Consider the following 22,587-nt stretch of genomic DNA (forward strand, 5'->3'; position numbering starts at 1 on the left):
AAGACATGCAAGGAGAATGGAAGAAAAAGAGAGAGAACGAGAAGAAAAAGAGAAGGAACGAGAAGAAATGAGAAATAAGAGGCAAGAGAGATTGCACAACCTGCGAGGGAGTTGGAGCTGTTGAACACCCTTAGCAAGGTTGGTAGTGCAGAAAAAGGTGACCCCTGCTTGCACAATCCCGTGATTAATGTGTCAAACACCCAGAGGCAAATTCCTAGGTTCACAGAGGATGCTCCTGATGAATTCTTAGATCATTTTGAAACGGTCGCATTGACGATGGAATGGCCAGAAGATAAATGGTCTGTGTTATTGCAGAGTGTGCTCTTTGGGAAAGGATGCAGTGCCTACCTAACCTTAGCTCAGGACCAGAGGAAGAAGTATTAAGAAGTGAAGAGGTGCGTGCTGCAAGTGTAACAGATGACCCTGAATATTATAATGAAAGGTTCCAATGTTTGAGGAAGGACGAGAAAAGGACTTTCCTGGATTACGTTTATGAGGTACAATAATGTTTTTAGAGATGAACAGTGGCTGCTAACGTGAGGGAGATGGCTAATTTAGAAGAATTGGTAGTACTAGAACAGTATCTACGAGGAATTCCTGAACATATTTGAACGTACTTGAGAGAGAGGGGTGAAGAAGCTTGATAAAGCCTCTTTGCTGAGTGAAGATTATAATAGTATCAGTCGTAAACCCTACTCGGGTATGAAGTTTCAACCGTTGTTCTGACCAAGTGTCAAGTATTTGCCGAACCATGGAAACCAGTTCAGTAATAACTATGTGAACAAGTTCAATAGTTACAGCGGAAGTGGCACTTGTACAGTTACTAAGCAAAATCTGATAGTACTACAGCAACAATCGTCGAATCATCCTCCTTCAAGTATCATGTGGCAATAGAGGCCATATCAGTAAGGTATGTTGGTTAAACCAACCGAAAGCAGTCGCTCAAGTGATTAAGGATAATTCGACTTCACAGAATGCGAAAACGGAGAAACAATCGGGAAAGGACGAAGAGTAAAATAAACCAGCTAACGTTTACACGATGAACAGGACAAACCCAAACAGAGTGGATACCTTTTAACCATATATTCATAAAGGTATGCTAGCAGCAAGAGACAGGAGTGAGCGAACCCTGGTCAGGATATTGCAACCATAGTGTGGTGATAGGAGGAGTACACCCGTTGGTGGACAGTCTCTCACAGGAGACTCGGTTATTTTGAAGGGAATAAGTGAAGAGATTACCCCTATTTGCCGTTTGAATCTGTCATGCGAGTTGGTGACAGGTAATTTTGATTTTGCGGTAAAGGATTCCTTGGCTGTCGAAGGACTAGATCTCTTGCTGGGCAATGAGGTTAGTGGAGCGCCGTCTGTGTCTTGTCTCATTGTAATGGAGAAACCATTGAAGTATAGTCCTACAACTGAACTCGAGAAGGACTACACATATGTTTCCTAGTTGTGTGATGACTAAGAGTATGACAAAGAAAGTGGCTGAAAAAGAAGAAAAAGAAATATAAGGAGCGATGTACTTGGAGGATTTCTTTTCTGAAGAAGAATTATCCCTTGATGGTAAGCAAGAAGAATAATCAAGAGTAAGCCCGAGCAAAGAGGAGCGACAGACGAGTGGACAAGAAGGCAAAGAAGAAATGGATCTGTAAGAAATGGTAAACTCAGCGTTTGAAGTAGGATGAGTAAGTGGGAAAAGGCTGATAGGATTGCAATGGAAGGATGCAATGTTAACAGAGTTATTATATCGTGTGGTCTACGAGACCGAAGCACAGCAGTCTCCAAGCTGTTATTATTAAAAGGATGGGTTGCTTTTGAGGAAGCATAGACCCGCCAATATTCTTGGGAATGCTGAATGGGGGATATACCGTCAGATATTGATTCCCGCACCATTGAGAAGACAGGTGATGGCCGTAGCGTACGAGACGAGACATTTTGCGATAAGGAAGACGATGGAGAAGGTTATGAAAAACGTTTCCTGGCCTGGCATGCATAAGGACGTGAGCCAGTTCTGCCACGTAGTGCATCAAAGAAGCCTTCAGCAAAGGACCGATCAGAATATTGGCAGAGAAAGGGAAGGATCGAGAAGAAACGAATGGAGAAAATGTCAAGGATTTGAGGAAAAAAATCGGCTAGTTAAGGAAATTTTCCTTAAAAGACTGAAACTGTTCGGTATGGTATTGGTTATCCCAAGTGAAATGACAGCTTCATACATACTGGGAATAATATCCATTCATTAGTGTTGTTATATATCCCATACTAATGTCGTCGATTCTTCTTGGTGGGATGTAATGATACGTTGGTGTTCTTAAAATACATTTAATGGACTTGGGATTACATTTCTCCTCAGCTCTCAATCGTATCTCAACAACTTCTGACTCTTGAGTGAGAATATGTAAACAAAACTCGTACACATACATAGAGAAAACAAAAGTGAGCATCGCTCTGGAAAAGATCGAATCCTACTGCAATACAAAAGTAAGAAGAATCACATCCTAACTTTAGGACAGTTAATGTATGATTAAATCCTTCATAAGATACGCTACTACACCTATGAACTGTGCTGAAACACGTTCTAACAATGCAATACTGTGCAATTATTACTCTCAATACCCGTAGCGCATATATCATTATGGTACAAAATACATAAAATCTCTTCACCCTTAATTTGACATTGTACAAAACTACAAATCTAATCTCTCAAGGGGCTTCCCTCTATTCATCCTATAGGGAAGTACTCTTAACTTTATCCTGTACTGGTACATTAATAGATTCTGAATCTACATCTGATGTTTAAGCAACTTGGTTAATATTTTCTTTAACTACTTCTGAAAATTTCTCATCTCTAACATTCACATGTTCTACAACATTTTCATTTAACGGCAGTAATTGATCAACATGACGTTTTACAATATTTCCACCAACTTGAACATCTTAATGTAAATTTCCTATCTCTCTTACAATTTCTCCTGGTACCCACTTCTCTGGAGTATTGCATGATCTTACCATGACATCAGAACAAGGGGAAAATGTCTTACTTTTGGAAAACTTTCTAACTGCTTATACAGTTTTTCTTCTAAATCACTTTGCAAACTTGGTACAACAAATCTAACGTACACCTAATCCTCCTCCCCATCAACAAATTTGATGGTGTCACACCTGTTATGCTGTGTGGTGTTTTTCAAAAAGACAATAAAAACTTTGACACATTAAAAATATGTTAAATTTGCCTTTCTGCATTTCATGTTATGTTTGAATTTTTAAACAAACCTTTCAGCATCTCCATTCGTGGAAGGGTGATATGTAGCTGAAAATGTATGTTTAATACCATTTACTTCACAAAAATCTTTAAATTCCTGTGAGGTAAACTGTGGACCATTATCAGTAACAATTCTTTCTGGAATTCCATGTGTAGGAAAATTTTCATTAATTCTTGAATTGTGGCGTAAGATGTTGTCTTCATTGGACTTACTTCTGGCTACTTACAAATAACCTAAGAAAGGACCTGCAAAATCTATGTGCACTCTTTGCCATGGATACCTGGGTAATTCCCATAGGTGCATTCTAGCAAATTGAGGGTTGTTCTGTTGCGTAGCACAATTCATACAATTTCTTACAAATAATTCAATATCTCTATCTACACCTGGCCACCAGACAAAAGTCCTTGCAATAGACTTTGACCTGACAATACCTTGGTGGTCAGCATGTATTTCAGTTGAAACCTTATTCCTCTGTGAACTAAGAATAATTACTCTTAACCCTTTCATTATTCAACCTTGTGCTATACTCAATTCACTCCATATATCTTTATAGACTTTACAATTTACCTCCTGTCCACATATGTTTCTACCTGTCATTAAACTCTCTAAAACCTTACCAAGTATTGGGTCTTTCTTGGTATTATGTGCAATATCCTTGGCTGTAATGGGTACATCATATACTGAAACTAGTAATATACTGTCATCATACTCTTCAGGTGCTTTGTCTACTGGAAATCTAGATAAAGCATCTGCATTACCCATCTTTGACGTAGGACGATATTCTATGTCATAATGATATTCAGCTAACGCAATTGCTCAAGGTTGTAGTCTTGCAACTACCAACGTAGTTAAACTTGCTTTTGGACCCAATATTGTTGATAGAGGTTTATGATCTGTAACAAGTGTGAACCTTTTCTTCCATAAATATACATATGAAATGTCTTAACTCCATACAGTAATGCTAAACCTTCTTTTCCTATCTGAGAGTAATTCCTTTCAGCCTTGTTCAAAACTCTAGAAGCGAAAGCAATTGGCTTTTCTGTTCCATCCGGCATTACATGAGATAATACTGCGCCTAAATCTATGTTCGATGCATCACAAACTAATTTAAAATGGTAAATCCATTTGATAATGTACTGGAAAAGTAGGTGAAATTATTTCCTGCTTGATTATTTCAAAGGATTCCTGACAATCTTTTGTCCAATTCCACTCTACACCCTTATTCAGCAAATTATACAATGGATGTGCAATTGTAGATAAATTCTGAATGAAATTTCCATAAAACGTTATCAAACCTAAAATTGATTGTAATTCCTTAAAATTTTCTGGTACCTTAATTGATATCACTGCATTAATTTTCTCCTTAGTCTTGTGAATACCTTTGCCATTGATTACAAAACCTAAGTATTTCACTGAATCAACTTCTAAAATACATTTGCTCCTATTTACTCTAATATTATGTTCCTTCAACTTCTCCAGAACTGCCCGTAATCTTTCTCTATGTTCTCTTTTATCTTTACCAGAGACTAAAATATTATCTAAGAAAATAAATACTCCTTGCATTCCTGAAAAAATCTTATCCACAGGTTGTTGCCATATACTTGGACTGCTTGCTACTCCATAAGGCAATCTCTTTGGCCTATACAAACCTAAGGGTGTATTTACTGTACATAGTTCTTGTGAATTTTCATCCACGGGGAGCTGTTCAAATGCTTGTCTAAGATTTAACATAGAAAATACATTACATCCTGATGTAGTTGCTAATATGTCTTTTGGATTTGGTAATGGATGTTGAGCTACCTGAAGCTGTTGATTCAACGTTACCTTGTAATCTCCACATAACCTAACCTAACCGTTTTCCTTCATAATAGGAACTAATGGTGTAGCCCAATCTGAGTATGTAACTTTTTCCCAAGAACCTTCACATACTAACCTTTTGATTTCTGTTTCAACTGCACTTTTCAATGCATATGGTACTGGTCTTGGAGCAAAATATCTAGGAGTACTATCTGATCTCAAAACTAAAATTGCCTTTGTGTTCTCTACTGTACCAACTTTATCTTCAAATACGTCTTGAAACTTTGATAGAATATTATCCCCAGACACTTCATTCTTTTGTTCATCTTGTGTACCTGTAACCTTCAAAATACTAGGCCAATCTAATTTATACTATGTAACCAGTTCAAACCTAGTAAAGTTTACCCTTTACCTTTCACTACCTTCTACGTTCGAAGCACCTATTATCTGAATATCAAAACCATCATAACCTTTCAAAACTCTATTTGTGCCTTCTAATAACAAATTAGGAATGGTTTTATCTATTTTCTCAGACATAATTGATACATTACCTGCTGTGTCAACTTACATTACAATTGTTTTACTATTTATGATCACTTCTACCAATATGAGTTTCTTTGCACCTTTATTAACGGAATTAATGCGAAACGTAGAATCAGTTTCTGACCTAACCTGATTATCATGAACGTTTTTCGTATTATTCTCTTGGCCTATAGTATCAACTGCTGCATTTATTTTCTTTGTGCACAGCTTAGGAAATCTACAAAAATTTGAAAAACGTCCCGCCTTTCTACAATTCTGTCATGTTCGTCCTGTAGCAGAGCATTTCCTTGCTTCATATGCAAGATGATCAGTTTTACCACACCTATAGCATTTGGAATTTTCCAGTTGCTTCTGTGTATAGGTCTGATTCTGATATTTATGAGCATTAGAGTTCGGCAATTTCCTATGACTAAGCTTTGACATATTCTTTCTTTGATTCCCATTGTCTTTCAACTTTGAGCCTATCTTGCTAATTTTAGAATTAGCAAGTAGTTTTGTGCCCCAGCGTATAACGTGTGTTAAAACGTTACTGCAAATTATCCAGGTGATTTAAAATTTATTGTGTTGTGGTGGGTGTTGGTTTTGTGTAAATTTTTGTATCTGGCGCAGGGAGAGTTATGTACAAACGTGAAATATATTTTTATCTTTATAAAGTCAACTATTTTCAATAAGTGTCAAGACTAGATAATTGTGTACAATTTAATTTCAAGTGAAGACAAGTGACTATATAATTTTCATAAATATTTATTTCTTGGTCTAAGGCTTTAATGCAGATTCAATATTTCAAGTTAAGTGATTATATAATTTTCAGATCCTAACATTTTTGGCATAAAATAAGTTTTGTTCAGACTTAATATTTCTAGTGATTTATTTTTGTTTTTATGTAAATTCTTTCAGTGTTGTAATTTATATAGAATATATATATTTTTGTAAAGGGTGTATTATTCCAATCATCGGTGCTCACTGGTATCTAAGTTTGAGAATAAGAAGTTGTTTGAATAGATCGTAATAGTAATTACCCAGTTTTGTTTGGAGTGTACTTAAGAGACCTTTGGATATCCAGTGTCTTTATATATTGCTCTCTGGGAGTTATATAACTTTCTCACAGCACTCGAGAGGGTTGTGTAGCTTGCCAGCCGTAATATATATAATATTATATCTTTGGTTTCCAGAAATGGGAATATATATATATATGTATATATATATATATATATATATATATATATATATATATATATATATATATATATATATATATATATATATCTGTGTGTGTATGTATATATAGGCTACAACATTTCAGGTAGTATGTATGTTTTTGGGCTCAAGCCATGGCGTCCTGATGGAAGGTTCCTGTTTGGTAGCTTCCTTGGGTATAAGACTACTAAGATATTCCCAGAGAATTTAACCACAGGTTATCACAGAATTCTAACTTCTGGAGCGAGTATCTCAAAGGTTTCCCTTTAAGACATCGTAATACAACAGGGGACACGCATGTCTGGTCGTGCCACATAGCTATCTCCACCCCGAACAGAGTTAACGCTTCGGTGTGTAAGGGCTGAGAATAGCTGGGAGCCGTTCCACAGCTAATCTCACTCGTGGCTACTACTGATACTCGAGACGTAAACAAACGGACGCCATTGCTCTAATGACGTCACGCGCGTCTTTATCCTTTGTTTAGTAGCTGCCCTACTTAGACGGATTTTCCCTTGTGTGAACTTTATCGCTTTGCATCTTCGCTATGTCGTTACCTTCAGCCTCGCCTTCTTCTGGAAAGTTGAGTACAAGGTTCCAGTATTGTTTAATTAAGCTCTGGCCGTAAAGTAAATATTATTTCGCGAAATAATTGATGTTTTGTGGCAGAGCTGTGCCTCTACCGGACCCGCCATTTTATGGCGTCGTTGTTGTTTTGCATGTCTTATTTAGTTAGCCACAACAACGCTTCCGGCATTATATACTAATCGAATACATTAGTTTATTTAGTCTTCATAGCTAGGAACTTTTATATCGTGTTTAGACGCTTTTTATCGGTCATCGATTGACCTCATACCAGTCGGCTACTATAGCCCCCAGGCCAGGAGCCTATATACAAGTGTTCATGCATGATTTATCAGTGATCCTAGACTAAGTTATGAAGATAGTGGCATTATTATTTTACAATACTTTTGACTAGTGATGCAAATGTTTTCGCCTTCAGGGACCATATAGGGGATAGGCTAGTCAGTGATTCTTTCTAGCCTAACCTAACCTTAGGACCCCTATATGCTTCCTTCATCCCCTGCCTTGGCACTCCCTCTATTTAGCCTTGATCCCTTTTCTGAGTAAAGGGATTTATTGTCTAATAGAGTATTATATCGCCTCTCAGTCCTCCCTAAAGGAATGAACCCCCTTTAGGATTGCGTCTGAGAGTGAGGTTAGGCTAGCCTACCTCTATGGCTAGGATAGTCTACGACTTTCCTGCGATAGCGATACGTCTTCTTCCTTGCCTAGTTCAGGACTTTTAGCCCTGATCTAGGCCGGGTTAGGAAGGTTTCTCTGTTCCATGCTGAAACTGTACTCTTGCACCGTTTTAGCCGATCAGCCTAATCTTAGGTTAGGGAGTGTCCTCCCTTCCCTTTGTGGCCGCTCTGGTACAGAAACCCTTCCTGGGAAGACCCCTCTCTTCTCCCTCCCCACCTATCTCTTGTATAGCCTAGCCTATGCTTAGGTTAGTTTATACTCATCTGTCCCCTGTCCTACAAATCCTCCTTAGGGTGGATGAGTAGGGCTACCCGAGCTTCCCTGTGCTGTCCGCTCTGGTACATATACCTTCATAGTGTCCTATAAGGTTAGTTACTAGTGTAGCTCTGCATAAGGGAGTCTCCCCCCCCCCTCTTGGGTGTTCCCTAGTCCTCCCTTGGGCTACCTGCTCCCGGTCCCTAGTGACCCCTGCTTACGGATGCTAGAGCCTGTCTCTATCATGGGTACACCCCCTCAGGGAGGGGGAGGGATGTCTGGAACCCTGACGGTACTTCCTGCATCCTTTCCCCCCTCCCCCTGTCTCTCTATCTATCCGGGTGCCGGTCTCTTGCCGCCTCTACTGCCGGCAATACCTGCCTCCCTCTTGGTGACTTCCCTACCCTTGCCGCCAGCCCCCCGTGTACCGAGGGACTGCCGGCTGCCGCCGGCTACTACCGGCAGCTCTCCTACTCCTATCTAATCGTCCGCTTGCCGGTCGATCTCCGGAGTGTCGGCATATACTGCCGGCAACCCGATACTACCTGTACCATCCTTTCCCCAGTCACCAATCCGGCATCCTCCGGCTGCCGGAGCCGCCGCTCCCTGCCGGCGTGCCGCCGTTGTGCCGGCGGCCGCCATCCTGGTATCTAACTGACTTTGAAAATTGTCTGTTCTAGTGCCAGAATCTATGCTGGAGCGAGCTCCGGCGTGCCGGCGGCTTGCCGGATGCCCCGGAGGCGTCAAGAATACTTGCACCCCCTCTCTGTAGCTATCATAAGACTAAGATAGCCCTACCTTGCAAATAGATAAGCTGCTTTGCTTCTAAGATCAGTACCTAGTACTGCTCTATTAGTGATCATGCTGTCTCTTTGCATTCTTCTATTTCCAGCATGCTATGTGCATCTTAGCGCGGCTGGTTGCCAGAAGCAGTTACCCTTAATGAGGCCTTCTGGCTCTTATCTGGGAACCGAATGAATTCGATCCCAACCTTGTCCTTGGCTTTCCATGGAGTTCCAATATAATGGGAATCCTAGGAAACTATATCCAATGATCTCGGTCATTTGGATTATCCCAGGACCAAGCCTATGGTAACCAGCCGGGCGAGATGCATGGAGCGTGTTCTCCTTTACTGTTTCATTCTCTATGCATCACACCTTCTTTAAGTTAAAATTAATGATTAATATTAACTTAATTTAAGAGCCATTCCTATGACTCCCCCATACTCATTTTCTCTTTCTTCCACAGGAGGAGCAGATGAAGTGCGATTTCGCCTACTGTGCTGTGAAACGCTCGCAGTTTTACGGACATACGGCGTGCAGGACTCACGCCCCTTGCTCAGACAAGAAAGGGGATTGGAAGTTCTGGAATCCACTGGAATGTACGGTCTGCCAGGCCTACCTAGTTGAGGCCTTCCATAACCCTCCCTCAGCGGAGGTTAGAGACATTGCTCGTGAAAAACTGCGCAAGTGGGTGCGTGGTTTTCAGAGAAATGCTACTGGACCGTACCTGGCCACCGAAGAACTGAGGTCCCTGTTGTTCCCTAAGGCCTCCCCTGACTCAGTGGTTCCAAAGGAAGCAATCCCCACTGTCCAAATTACGGTGGAACCTGATGTGGTCATGGCTCAGTCCATGCACGAGTGTCGTTTAGATTCCGAGGATGATGAACAGATCTCTGACGTCTCGGAAGACACGGAGAAGACGCTTATGGCTCAAGGAGCCGAAGAGGACGAAGACAAGGTGGAATACACCGAGTCGGAGATTGGAGCTACTCCCTCGTCCATCCCTCCGCCTACTCCTACACCGACGGAAATGTCCATTCCGTCTACCTCCTCGACCCCGGATCCTTCCTCTTCTACCCAAGAACTGATCCGACTGATTAGAGCTGTCATGGACGACAGACTGAAGGAGAACCAGGAGTCCATCAGGTCTATGATTGGATCCAGAGACCCGAAGAAGATCTCGGTCAAGGATCTCCCAGCTTGCTCTCATGCCAACCCGTGGAGGTATGCAGAGCATATGGTTATTGCGACCGGCAGGATCTTTGTTAGTGACAAGATCGGCACGGTCCCGTTGGAAGATGTGGAGTTCTTCCCAAGCTTCGAGGCCTACCCGGACTGTTACGTCCGGCTTCGTTCCGAACCTGCCTCGAAGGAGGAGACCGAACCTAAAGAAGAGATAGTGTTCGATCTCGCAAAGGCCCAGGCTATGCTAGCCTCCGCATTTAAGAGCAGGGGCTTTACCTGCTCTAAGCTTCCTGCCTTGAGCAAGAAGCATCCTACATATGTCGCACCTGACACTGCGATTCTTCCATTTTTGGAAAAGGCCTTGGCTGCATGCCTTAAAGCGGCGGAAGAAGGAAAACCCTGCCCTGCACTGGAGGAGTGCAGACCCTTCTCCATCGTGACACCCCCTGACACTAGACAATGGAAAGATGTCCAACATACTTTCGTCGTGGGTAGGCTCGATCCTGACGTCGCCGGACGTCAGTTTAATGAAGACCTCCCTAAGCTCAATGATCACCTCCTTCGCTGGGAACAAGACACGAAGGAGAGGCTTGCGGCATCTCTTTCTCATCAAGTCCAACTTGAAGTTATGGCCTGTGACACAGCAGTACCTGATCACTACATGGTACTGGCCAAATCCCACTTACTCACGGTAATGAAGGACTTGTACCATTTCATAAAGGCTCGTAGAGCCTGTCGTGAATTCGTGTTTGTCGGTGCCACCGTGAAACACGAACCCCGGAGGCTGATTTCCTCCAACATCTGGGGAAAGCACCTGTTTCCTTCTGACCTTGTCAAGGAAATAACTGACAGAGCCGCCACGGAGAATAGGAACCTTCTCCACAAGTGGGGCATGTCCAGAAAAAGGAAAACCTCTCAGGACGATGGACCTCAGCCTAAGAGGAAACCTCAGAAGCCGAAACCCCAGCAACGTCAACAACGACGTCAGTTTCCGGGACCCGCTACCTCCCAAGTGGTTGCCCAACCACAACAGACCTTTCAATTGGTCCCCCAACCGGTGTTGTCACAGTCACCGGTCTTCACCCCTGCCTTTGAGCAGCCATCCACTACCTTTCATGCCAGAGGTAGAGGCTCGTCCAGGGGTGCAAGCAGAGACGCCTCTCGTCGTCCCTCCAGAGGTAGAGGAGGAAAGGGAGCTAGCGGCCGAGGCAACAAGTCCTCGGGACACCAGAAGCAATGAAGTGCTTCCGGTGGGAGGAAGACTCCGCCAATTCCAGGATCGTTGGACCTTCGATCCTTGGGCACACAGCATCATCAAGAACGGTCTAGGCTGGAGTTGGGTGCAACCACCCCCAATCTTCCAGCGGTTCTTTCAACAATCGACCCCCATTCTGGAAGAATATGTTCTAGACCTCTTGAACAAGAAGGTGATAAGGAAGGTAAAGTCCACCAGGTTCCAAGGGAGACTGTTTTGCGTTCCCAAGAAGGACTCAGACAAGCTCAGAGTCATTCTGGACTTATCCCCCCTCAACAAGTTCATAGAGAACAACAAATTCAAGATGCTGACGCTTCAACAAATAAGGACCCTTCTGCCTCAAGGTTCCTACACGGTCTCTATAGACCTGGCGGATGCCTATTGGCACATTCCAATGAACCATCACGCTTCCTCCTACCTAGGATTTCGACTCCAAAGAAAAAGCTACGCCTTCCGGGCCATGCCATTCGGCCTCAATGTGGCCCCTCGGATCTTCACAAAGCTGGCGGATGCCATAGTACAACAGCTCCGCCTAAGAAACGTCCAGGTGATGGCCTACCTCGACGACTGGCTAGTCTGGGCTCCATCGCCCGAAGAGTGTACAAAGTCTTGCGACGAAGTTACCCAGTACCTAGAACACCTGGGATTCAAGATCAACGAGAAGAAATCTCGCCTCTCTCCGGCTCAGAAGTTTCAGTGGCTGGGAATCCACTGGAATCTTCAGTCACACCGCCTTTCCATCCCCCAGAAGAAAAGGAAGGAAATAGCAGGGTCTGTCAAGCGACTACTGAAATCCAAACGCATTTCAAGACGACAGCAGGAACGAGTTCTAGGCTCTCTACAATTCGCCTCAGTGACAAACCCAGTGCTTCGTGCACAGCTAAAGGATGCCGCGGGAGTCTGGAGACGATCGGCATCCATCGCTCGAAGAGACCTCAAGAGACGGCTTCCAAACAGACTTCGACGCCTCCTAAAGCCGTGGTCGGAAGCAATGGCCCTGAAAAGGTCCATTCCTCTCCAACACCCTCCTCCATCACTCAACATCCACACGGATGCCTCACTGGAGGGCTGGGGAGGTCACTCCCACCTGAAACAAGCTCAAGGGACCTGGTCTCCACTATTCAAGACGTTCCACATAAACATCTTGGAGGCCATGGCGGTCCTTCTTACTCTGAAGAAGCTATCCCCGCCGCCCTCGATCCACATCCGTCTAACCCTAGACAACTCGGTGGTAGTTCGTTGTCTCAATCGCCAGGGCTCAAGATCGCCCCAGATAAATCAGGTGCTTCTCCCAATCTTCCGTCTGGCGGAGAAGAAGAAGTGGCACCTGTCTGCAGTTCACCTACAAGGATTCCGCAACGTGACAGCGGATGCTCTATCTCGGACAAACCCGATAGAGTCGGAATGGTCTCTAGACGCAAGATCATTCTCCTTCATCTCTCATCAAGTCCCAGAACTTCAGATAGATCTCTTTGCAACGAGCGACAACAATCAACTTCCTCTGTACGTAGCCCCGTACGAGGACCCCAAAGCAGAAGCGGTGGACGCCATGTCACTGGACTGGAACAGATGGTCGAAGATATACCTGTTCCCTCCCACCAACCTTCTGTTGAAAGTCCTCTCCAAACTGAGAACCTTCAAAGGGACAGCGGCCCTAGTGGCTCCCAAGTGGCCCCGGAGCAACTGGTACCCCCTGGTCCTGGAGCTGCAGCCCAAGCTGATCCCTCTCCCGGGCCCAGTTCTCTCTCAACAAGTACAGAAGTCGACTGTCTTCGCTTCATCATCGAAAATCAAGGACCTTCATCTCATGATTTTCTCTCCCTTGCCGCAAAGAAGAGGTTTGGGATCTCGAAGAAAAGTCTAGACTTCCTAGAGGAATACAAGACCGAATCCACGAGACGGCAATATGAATCATCCTGGAGGAAATGGGTCTCCTTTGTTAAAGCAAAAAATCCTAAAGAAATCACCATTGATTTCTGTATGTCCTTCTTCATTCACCTTCATGGACAAGGATTAGCAGCCAATACGATTTCAACCTGCAAATCGGCTTTGACTAGACCAATTCTATATGCTTTCCAAATTGATCTGTCCAACGACATCTTTAACAAACTGCCGAAAGCATGTGCTCGCCTACGCCCAGCACCCCCTCCGAAACCGATCTCCTGGTCACTAGACAAGGTGCTCCATTTCGCCTCCAACTTGGACAATGATTCATGCCCCCTCAAGGATCTGACTCAGAAAGTTATATTTTTATTTGCTCTCGCCTCGGGAGCTCGAGTCAGCGAAATAGTGGCATTATCAAGAGAAGAGGGACACATCCTGTTTGCTGATTCAGGAGAAGTGACCCTCTCCCCTGATCCGACGTTTCTCGCCAAAAATGAATTACCCACCAAAAGATGGGGCCCTTGGAGAATATGCCCCCTGAAGGAGGATGTCTCTCTATGTCCAGTAGAGAGTCTCAAGGTCTATCTTCGCAGAACTTCAAACTTTGGTGGAGGCCAACTCTTCAAAGGAGAAACATCGGGCAGCGACCTGTCACTGAAACAACTAAGAGCGAAAATCACCTACTTCATTCGCAGAGCGGATCCGAACAGTACACCCGCTGGTCATGATCCTAGAAAAGTGGCATCTTCTCTGAACTTCTTTCAGAGCATGGACTTTGAGAGCCTTAAAAACTTTACGGGCTGGAAGTCCTCGCGAGTTTTCTTTAAACATTATGCGAAACAAGTGCACGAAATCAAACATTTTGTGGTAGCCGCAGGTAGTGTTATGAAACCTGCACCTAACTCTGCGTAGAACAGTGAGTTACTTGGGACTCTAACTCTTCGGGTGCCTATGTTGACCCTCGAGTGATTCATAGTGATGTCTAAAAACACTTAGTGCTTTTATAACTGTTCTTATCCCAGGTGAAATGTCATAGTGTCACACAAGTGCCGCATGCCTTGAGCATGATGTGTTATTTAAAGACTTGCGTTCCTCGAGAACGAGTACCTACTAATCCTGAAATTCCTTTTCAGATTCAAGAGCAAGCCTTTATTACTATGTACATTATTATTACTGTAAATGAACTTTACTTTTGCTGTAAATTATTTAATTTCTGCATTGTGAAATAAAATTTCTATTTTATTACTTATGCGTCTCTTTCAGCTCCTACTTACTATGAAATACATACTGTCATAGTTTTATTTATTCCTCCTTTCTTATGGTCATGAAGAATTTAAGATGTCTATTCCTAAATTATATTCACCTTGTCTCAGTAAGGTTCCTACACGAATACTTACTTCTGATAATCAGGAGATGAACTCTACACACAGTGCCCAACCACCACTGGCCTACTTCAGAATGTTCCTATACAAATATCAAACATTCTGCTTCATCTCTAAGCTCTTAAAAGTTCTTCTGTCAAGATGAATAGCCCTTCAATACCACTTTGACGTCGGCATAGCCCATGGGAACTTCCTACCAATGGGGGGCAGGATATTTCGTTCCTATGGTTCTTACCTAAGATTACTTTGCTGTTTTGTCAATGCCTAGGCACTTAACTCTGGGGGAAAATCTACCACGATACATTGATTCTCTGGTACTCTTCCATCAGGACGCCATGGCTTGAGCCCAAAAAACGGATTTTGAGCGAAGCGAAAAATCTATTTTTGGGTGAGATAGCCATGGCGTCCTGATGGACCCTCCCTACTACTTCGTTCAGTTTGTTCCCACCCTACACAATTGTATCATGGTGATGGGCAGCAACTGGCGCCAGGATAAAGACGCGCGTGACGTCATTAGAGCAATGGCGTCCGTTTGTTTACGTCTCGAGTATCAGTAGTAGCCACGAGTGAGATTAGCTGTGGAACGGCTCCCAGCTATTCTCAGCCCTTACACACCGAAGCGTTAACTCTGTTCGGGGTGGAGATAGCTATGTGGCACGACCAGACATGCGTGTCCCCTGTTGTATTACGATGTCTTAAAGGGAAACCTTTGAGATACTCGCTCCAGAAGTTAGAATTCTGTGATAACCTGTGGTTAAATTCTCTGGGAATATCTTAGTAGTCTTATACCCAAGGAAGCTACCAAACAGGAACCTTCCATCAGGACGCCATGGCTATCTCACCCAAAAATAGATTTTTCGCTTCGCTCAAAATCCGTTTTATATACTGATTCAATATACGAGTATATAGATATAAATGTATATTTACATCAATAAATAATATTTACATGTATATTTATTCATTGTAACATATCAAAATAGAAGCAAGGTAAATCTCCAAGTGGTATGCACATATTTTGCGATAAACTGTGTGTGTAGCATTAATTTACATTGAATACCGTGCTATCCACCGTTCATCTCTCCCAGGGCAAGACAGTGAGGGTCTTCACGTATGCGCTACCATTGGCCGACATGGGTCTCCCAGCATCTTTATAGTCGGATATCTACTGTATGTTAGGGGTATATGTGATGTTTCAATGAATGTTCTAGATACCCACTTGATATATGTTTTACAAGCAAAGACTTTATTATTATTATTATTTTTTGTTTTGTTTTTTTGTTTAGGCAATTCTCTTCATTAAACGTTAAGGTACCTTTGGGATAAACTACTTTGTGACATTTTTCAAACTCCCTGAAAATTTTTATACATTCAAGGCTAAAGTTTTGATTGATAAGGCAGAAGTCATTATTATGTTGCTCTATTTGATCTACCTTTTGCCGATTGGTGTTTCAGCTAACACCTCATGCCTATCTATTCAATGGCACTTCAGCAATACTAATGAGAAGAAAAACTTACGACTAAAAGTAAAATAAAGAAAAAATATTTAATTGAATCTTACCCATTACTGTAGGCTACTCATATGCCTATATTTTTCTAGCACCAAGTCTTTGAAATGAGAGTTGCTTTCTATATTTAAAGCAGACAGAATGAAAATTAACATCAATCACCAGCAAAACTGTATATATAAAGCCATCCTAGAAAGTTTCTCAAAAAAAAAAAAAAACTGAAAACCAAAAGCTCATTAAACAGCAGTTCACCTGCTTACAAAAAAAAAAACTAAAATAAAATAACAAACTTATGCAAGTACTATGACTGCTTACGGCCCATTTTTCCTTTGCCTACACATACACAGAATCGGATAGGGTATTCTTTCCACATTCTATTCTGCGCTCATACATCTGATAATACTGAGATTAAAAAAAAAAAAAAATCTTAGCACAGGAGGTTAACTATTATTATTATTATTATTATTATTATTATTATTATTATTATTATTATTATTATTATTATTATTACTACTACTACTTGCTAAGCTACAACCATAGTTGGAAAATCGGGATGTTCAGGGGCTCCAACAGGGAAAATAGCGCAGTGAGGAAAGGAAACAAGAAAAAATAAAATATTTTAAGAACAGTAATATTAAAATAAATATTTCCTCTATAAACTATAAAAACTAACAAAACAAGAAGAAGAGAAATAAGATAAAATAGTGTGCCAGAGTGTACCTCAAGCAAGAGAACTATAACCCAAGACAGTGGAAGACCAGGGAACAGAGGCTATGGCACGACCGAAGAACAATGGTTTGATTTTGGAGTGTCCTAGAAGAGCAGCTTACCAAAGCTAGAGTCTCTTCTACCCTTACCAAGAGAAAAGTGGTCAATGACTAATTACAGTGCAGTAGTTAACCCCTTGGGTGAAAAAGAATTGTTTGGTAATCTCGGTGTTGTCAGGTGTTTGAGGACAGAGGAGAATATGCAAAGAATAGGCCAGATTATTCGGTGTATGTGTAGGCAAAGGGAAAATGAACCGTAACCACAGAGAAGAATCCAATGTAGTACTGTCTGGCTAGTCAAATGACCCAATATCTCTCTAGCGGTAGTATCTCAACTGGTGGCAACCTACTACTGTAATTGCACAGTTGCTACTTTCCTCTTGGTAAGGGTATAAGAGACTCTTCAGCTATGGTAAACAGCTCTTCCTGGGGAAGGACACTCCAAAATCAAACTATTCTTCTTTAGTCTTGGGTAGTGTCATAATCTTGTACCATGGTTTTCCACTGTCTTCCTTTTGTTTTTTAAGTTTTTTGTTTTTATAAAGAATACTTATTTTAATGTTACTGTTCTTAAAATATTTTATTTTGATTGTTCATTACTTATCTTGAAGTTTATTTCCTTTCCTCATTAGGATATCTTTCCCTGTTGGAGCCCTTAGGCTTAATAGCATGCTGCTTTTCCTACTAGGGTTGTAGCATATCTAGTAATACTACTACTACTACTACTACTACTACTACTACTACTACTACTAATAATAATAATAATAATAATAATAATAATAATTTAGGGACAGAATGATCAAATTTTGCATGGAAAGATTCTACTACATTAGCTACAACCTCCAGAACGTGCTTCTCCATTTACGTTAGCATGGCAAGTCTGTGCCTTCTCACTCAAAACTTTAGCCATGGATATTTGAAAAAGTGCAGAGTACTGGAAATCAAAAACACTTCCTCCTACCTTTGTCCCGGCTTCTGATTTCTGGTGATGAAGTGCCATCCTGGGTGGGCTACTTAAAGAATTTTAAGATGCGCCATCTTCAGATTTTGATTTAGTCGAGTTGAATAGCATAGCCTTAAAAATCATCCTTTATTGTGCATTTCTTAAGTGTATATGTTAAGTGTGTGATCTACAAAATAGATGTAAATGAATCTAATAGCTATTCTGCCGGTGAGTTTTTAGCTTTAATTAAACATGAAGGAACAAGAGTAAAGGATAATGCTCCTAAACAAGAGTATAGAAGGAATCAAGTTGCTCTTTATCTAATGACCATTCAGTTCCTTGGGTTACAATCGGGTTCCTTCTCTCTCTCCATTAACCATTTCTGTTTCCTCTCCACCTCTCTCCCATCTTTGCCTGGTTTCCATTGTTCAAGATATATTATCGTCTTGAAAGTGGGAGGAGACTAAGCTATTGCTGTGTATGCCAAAAACCCCCATTGGGAGTACCCTTATGTTCTTCAAAGCCAGAGGTGTATATCTCCAGCTTCTCATTCAGGGAATGATATATGTCTGCTGATAGGAACTGTGAGGTCTAGGTTGTTCACATACCCCGTTTGTTCTGACACTCGTGTGAATTTGGGCATATGCTGTTAGTGAATCTAATGTAGTCTCCATGATTGTGTAAGAGAAAACATCTTTTTGGAGGAACCAAATACATTATGTTTGTAGATAATTTTAGGTTATCTATATCCTTCTAGAGATTATTCTCCATTTAGAAGGACTAGGGTAAGACTGTTAAACACCTTCCCTCCTTGCTTACAAAGTCACAAACCATATCTGTTCATTGATAGCTTTTGTTTATTTGTTTCAGTGACTTACTCTAACCTTAGACATTGCTTAACTTTGACACTCCAAACAGATGGGTTTTTTTGGTAACCTTTAGGGGATTCTGAGCTGTCTCTTTGGTATTTCTGTCAGCAAGAAGCCTGGTCACTTAGGTTTGGAGAAGAGAGCCAATTGATCTTGGAGACGACAGCACAAATACCTGGACTTCAGCCATGCAGCACTTGTGCAACTCTACTTGCGCATGCATCAGTTAATCATCTAGTGCTTACTTTTCATCCACTCATATACCTGATATTTCCATGGCAAGTTCAGGTATAAACACCAGAATCATCCCTGAAGGCTTAGACTCCACTACTTTTCATCTCTTATTTTCTCAAGCATGTATTTGAATACGGTTGTATTCCTCCTCTCTCTGGTCTTCTCTAATGAACAGTATGATTATCCTCATTTTATTCAAACTTCATCTAGTGTTGTGGTGGTGTCCTAAATAACCATACCTCCTTTCATGAATTCATTTTTTTTTACATAAATCATTTATTGTTTGAGTAATTTTGCATTCAATAAATTAATGTGAATTTAATCTGGCGGAAAAAGTCTATTTCAGCAAATTCCCTTTTATTTTTCATGAAATTCTAAAATTCAGACAACCCAATCAAAAGCTTAAGACTTCATATACAGTCTCCTAGTCTGTTTTAATTTCCCTTCGTTTCTTATTAATTGATGCACAAACATTGATTATATGGTATGCTTTGATTGTAGGTATAAAATATTAAGCTGTAACATATGTCAGTGGAAGTAAAGTGACCAACTAGCTGAGGAAACTAGAAAAATACTATGGAGAACTCTTGAGTGCACACTTACAGTTTACTGATATACCTGGTTACCTGATTACAGTAATATTTTTTATTATTTCAGATGCAGATATGTTATCAACAATGCTTTGGTTAACGCGACCATTAGTTAACCAGCCAGTACCAAGAATCGCTAAAGTTCCTGGATGTCAACTTATTCTATATTTCTGGTGGATGATGGCACTTGTGCTTACGACAACATACAGCAGCAAACTCATGGCATTTGTCTTTTATCCCGAAGCTGGTAATCGCATCACTTCAATACAGGAAATAAAAAATTCGAATAGACAGTAAGAATCCCACCTTAAAGCCAAACATATCTTTCTATGTAGAGTTTCTATATTCCTTGCCTTCTTTTTAGGGTCATGGTTGTGTTTTCTCTTAATTTTCTTAATTTCTAATAAAAGTTACTTTGTTTAGTCACAAAAGTTTACCTTCTCTAGAGGCTTGGAGACATTTAACTTTATACTAGATATTAAGGCTCAGCCCATTTCTAGTTAAATCCTTTTCCTCTATATATTTTATTGTAAATCTTTCACTTCTCTCATGTAAGCATTTTTTATCTGCCTTTATATATTAATATTTATAGAATCCAATTTTCTTATAACTAGACCTATTTGTTATTTTCTACATCATCTGTCAGGATAGGGATATGAAGAGAATTTTAATGATGAAATTTATTATTTCTCTATCCACCCAATGTTCATATATCTCTCTGAAAGCTGGTTTAAGACCAATGTTTACCCAAAACTAAACTATTTTTTGTTTTCTTTCCCTTCAATGGGTTCAGGCCTCTAAAGTATCTGGACAATCTGGTGTCGAAACTAAATTATTATTCTTTGGATATCACTTGTCAGTGTGGAGGAAGGGGGCCATGTGTATGAACAACAGGTGAGCATAGAAATAATTAATTTTTTATATTGCTAACTCCCCAGCATTGACATGGAGGTTGACTGAAATTACCATAACCTAGAATTGACTTGTTCTTTTAGGCGTATTGTTGAGCTTGATTGACTGATAGATTTAAAGTTTTCTGGTATCCTGACTTCTAAGATCATTGACGCCGATATCATTTCTTATAAATAGAAAATAAAAGAATATTCAATTAAAACCACAAAGATTAATATGTCATTATAAAGGTTCAACAGTTTTCAGAAGACCTGCTTCTGAAATGAATCGAAAAATTCTGCTCGCATAGTAGGACACATCATGTCCAAGAATATTGGCAAGGATGAACCTGCCATCCTCACTTCGAGCCTCAAACAGATATCTATTTCTAAAGTTATTATAATTGGGGCATTCGGTCAACAAATGTTTCACTGTTAAAGGTACCAAACAGTCGTTGCAATACGGTTGGCCCTTTAGCAGAAACTCGTGTGTCAACCGAGTGTGACCAATGCGGAGACGATAAAGAGATGTCTCCCATGAGGCATCATGTTATACCTCCAAGGAGATATGACATTTGTTACTTCTCTTATTTTATTGCCATCTAGATTATCCCAGAGCTGTTGCCAATTATTATAAAATAATTTCTAAATGTTAGGTAGGAAATCATTACATGGGAATGGGATACCTTCTTGGTAGCAACTCGGATGCAGAATTCTTCACCAGTAAATCTGCTTTCTCATTCCCAAATACACCTACATGTGCTGGAACCCAACAAAATCGAACCATTATACCTCTCAGTCCAATAATAAAAAGCCATTCTAAAAATCTTCAAAACTAAAGGGGTACTAGAATTAAAAACTTCTAAAGCTTGAAGGACACTCGTTGCATCACTAAAAATGGTAAAATTACCCTCCTTCTCTGACACTATTTTCTCAACAGCGGTTAGTATGCCATACAGTTCGGCAGTAAATATGGAAGCTGTTAGAGGAAGTGCACCTCTACAATTAAAACTATTACTATGTACTCCAAATCCCACGCCAGCATCAGATTTGGAGTCATCAGTATATATAAAAAGTTGACCCCTATATTGTGCAACATGTTCCATAAGAAGAGACTGAGATTCTAAGTCAGTCATATACTTTTTAACTCCAATAATGTATTTACAAAAAGATACCTCTGGTAATTTCCATGGAGGCGTTGATGATACTTTAAATGGAAGCACCTTACTTCTAATTATATCAAACTGTATATTAATTGTTTAACCCGAAAACCATAAGGTTGCGGAGATTTTGGGTGCAACTCAAAGTATGATGGGAGTTTTACAAGACTTGCAGTTTGATGGGCTAAAGAATTAGGAAGTCTTTGCAACCTAAACCAATACCGAACAATAGAAAACTTTCGGTAAAGGTCTAAAGGTAATTCTCAAGCATCAACAAGGAGACTTGTGATAGGCGGAGTTCTAAACGCCCCTGTGGACAATCTAATACCAGCATGATGTATTGAATCTAATATCTTTCATTGGCTTGGGGTGGCTGAGGAGTATATTTCACACCCATAACTAATTTTTGAAAAAATCAGGGCCTTGTATAATTTTAAAATAGTATTCCGGTCTGCCCCCCATGGTGTATGGGACAATACTTTTACAGAGCCTCGAGACATTTAGCTTTTAATGCTTTTAAGTGAGAAACCCATGTAAGCCTACAATTAAATGTCAAGCCTAAAAATTTAGCTTCACTTACACATGGGATCCGTTGACCTTTAATGTATATATCCAGATCTGGATGTCTTCCCCGAATATGTCAGAAATGGACAACAACAGTTTTGCTTGTCGAAAACTTAAACTCATTCATATCAGCTCCCTGAATAATTTTGTCAATTGAGAGTTCTAGTTTTCTCTCGACCATCGCCATTCTAGCTCCAGCAAATGATATGGAGAGATCATCAAAAATAGTGTTGAAAGAATATCTTGAGGAATGACAGAGTAT

At 40.9% G+C, this 22,587-nt stretch overlaps 1 protein-coding gene across 2 annotated transcripts in view; it reads left to right on the forward strand.

Moving 5' to 3' along the window:
- Nucleotides 1–22,587, forward strand: part of LOC137653977 (uncharacterized) — a 161,931-nt gene that overhangs the window by 107,360 nt on the left and 31,984 nt on the right. For both annotated transcript variants that reach the window (XM_068387612.1, XM_068387618.1), the window contains exon 8: nt 19,779–20,004. In XM_068387612.1, coding sequence (XP_068243713.1) covers nt 19,779–20,004 — 226 coding nt within the window. The remainder of the gene's footprint in view (nt 1–19,778; nt 20,005–22,587) is intronic.

This window comes from Palaemon carinicauda, chromosome 1 (genome assembly GCF_036898095.1).
Source record: "Palaemon carinicauda isolate YSFRI2023 chromosome 1, ASM3689809v2, whole genome shotgun sequence".
Lineage (NCBI taxonomy): Eukaryota > Metazoa > Arthropoda > Malacostraca > Decapoda > Palaemonidae > Palaemon > Palaemon carinicauda.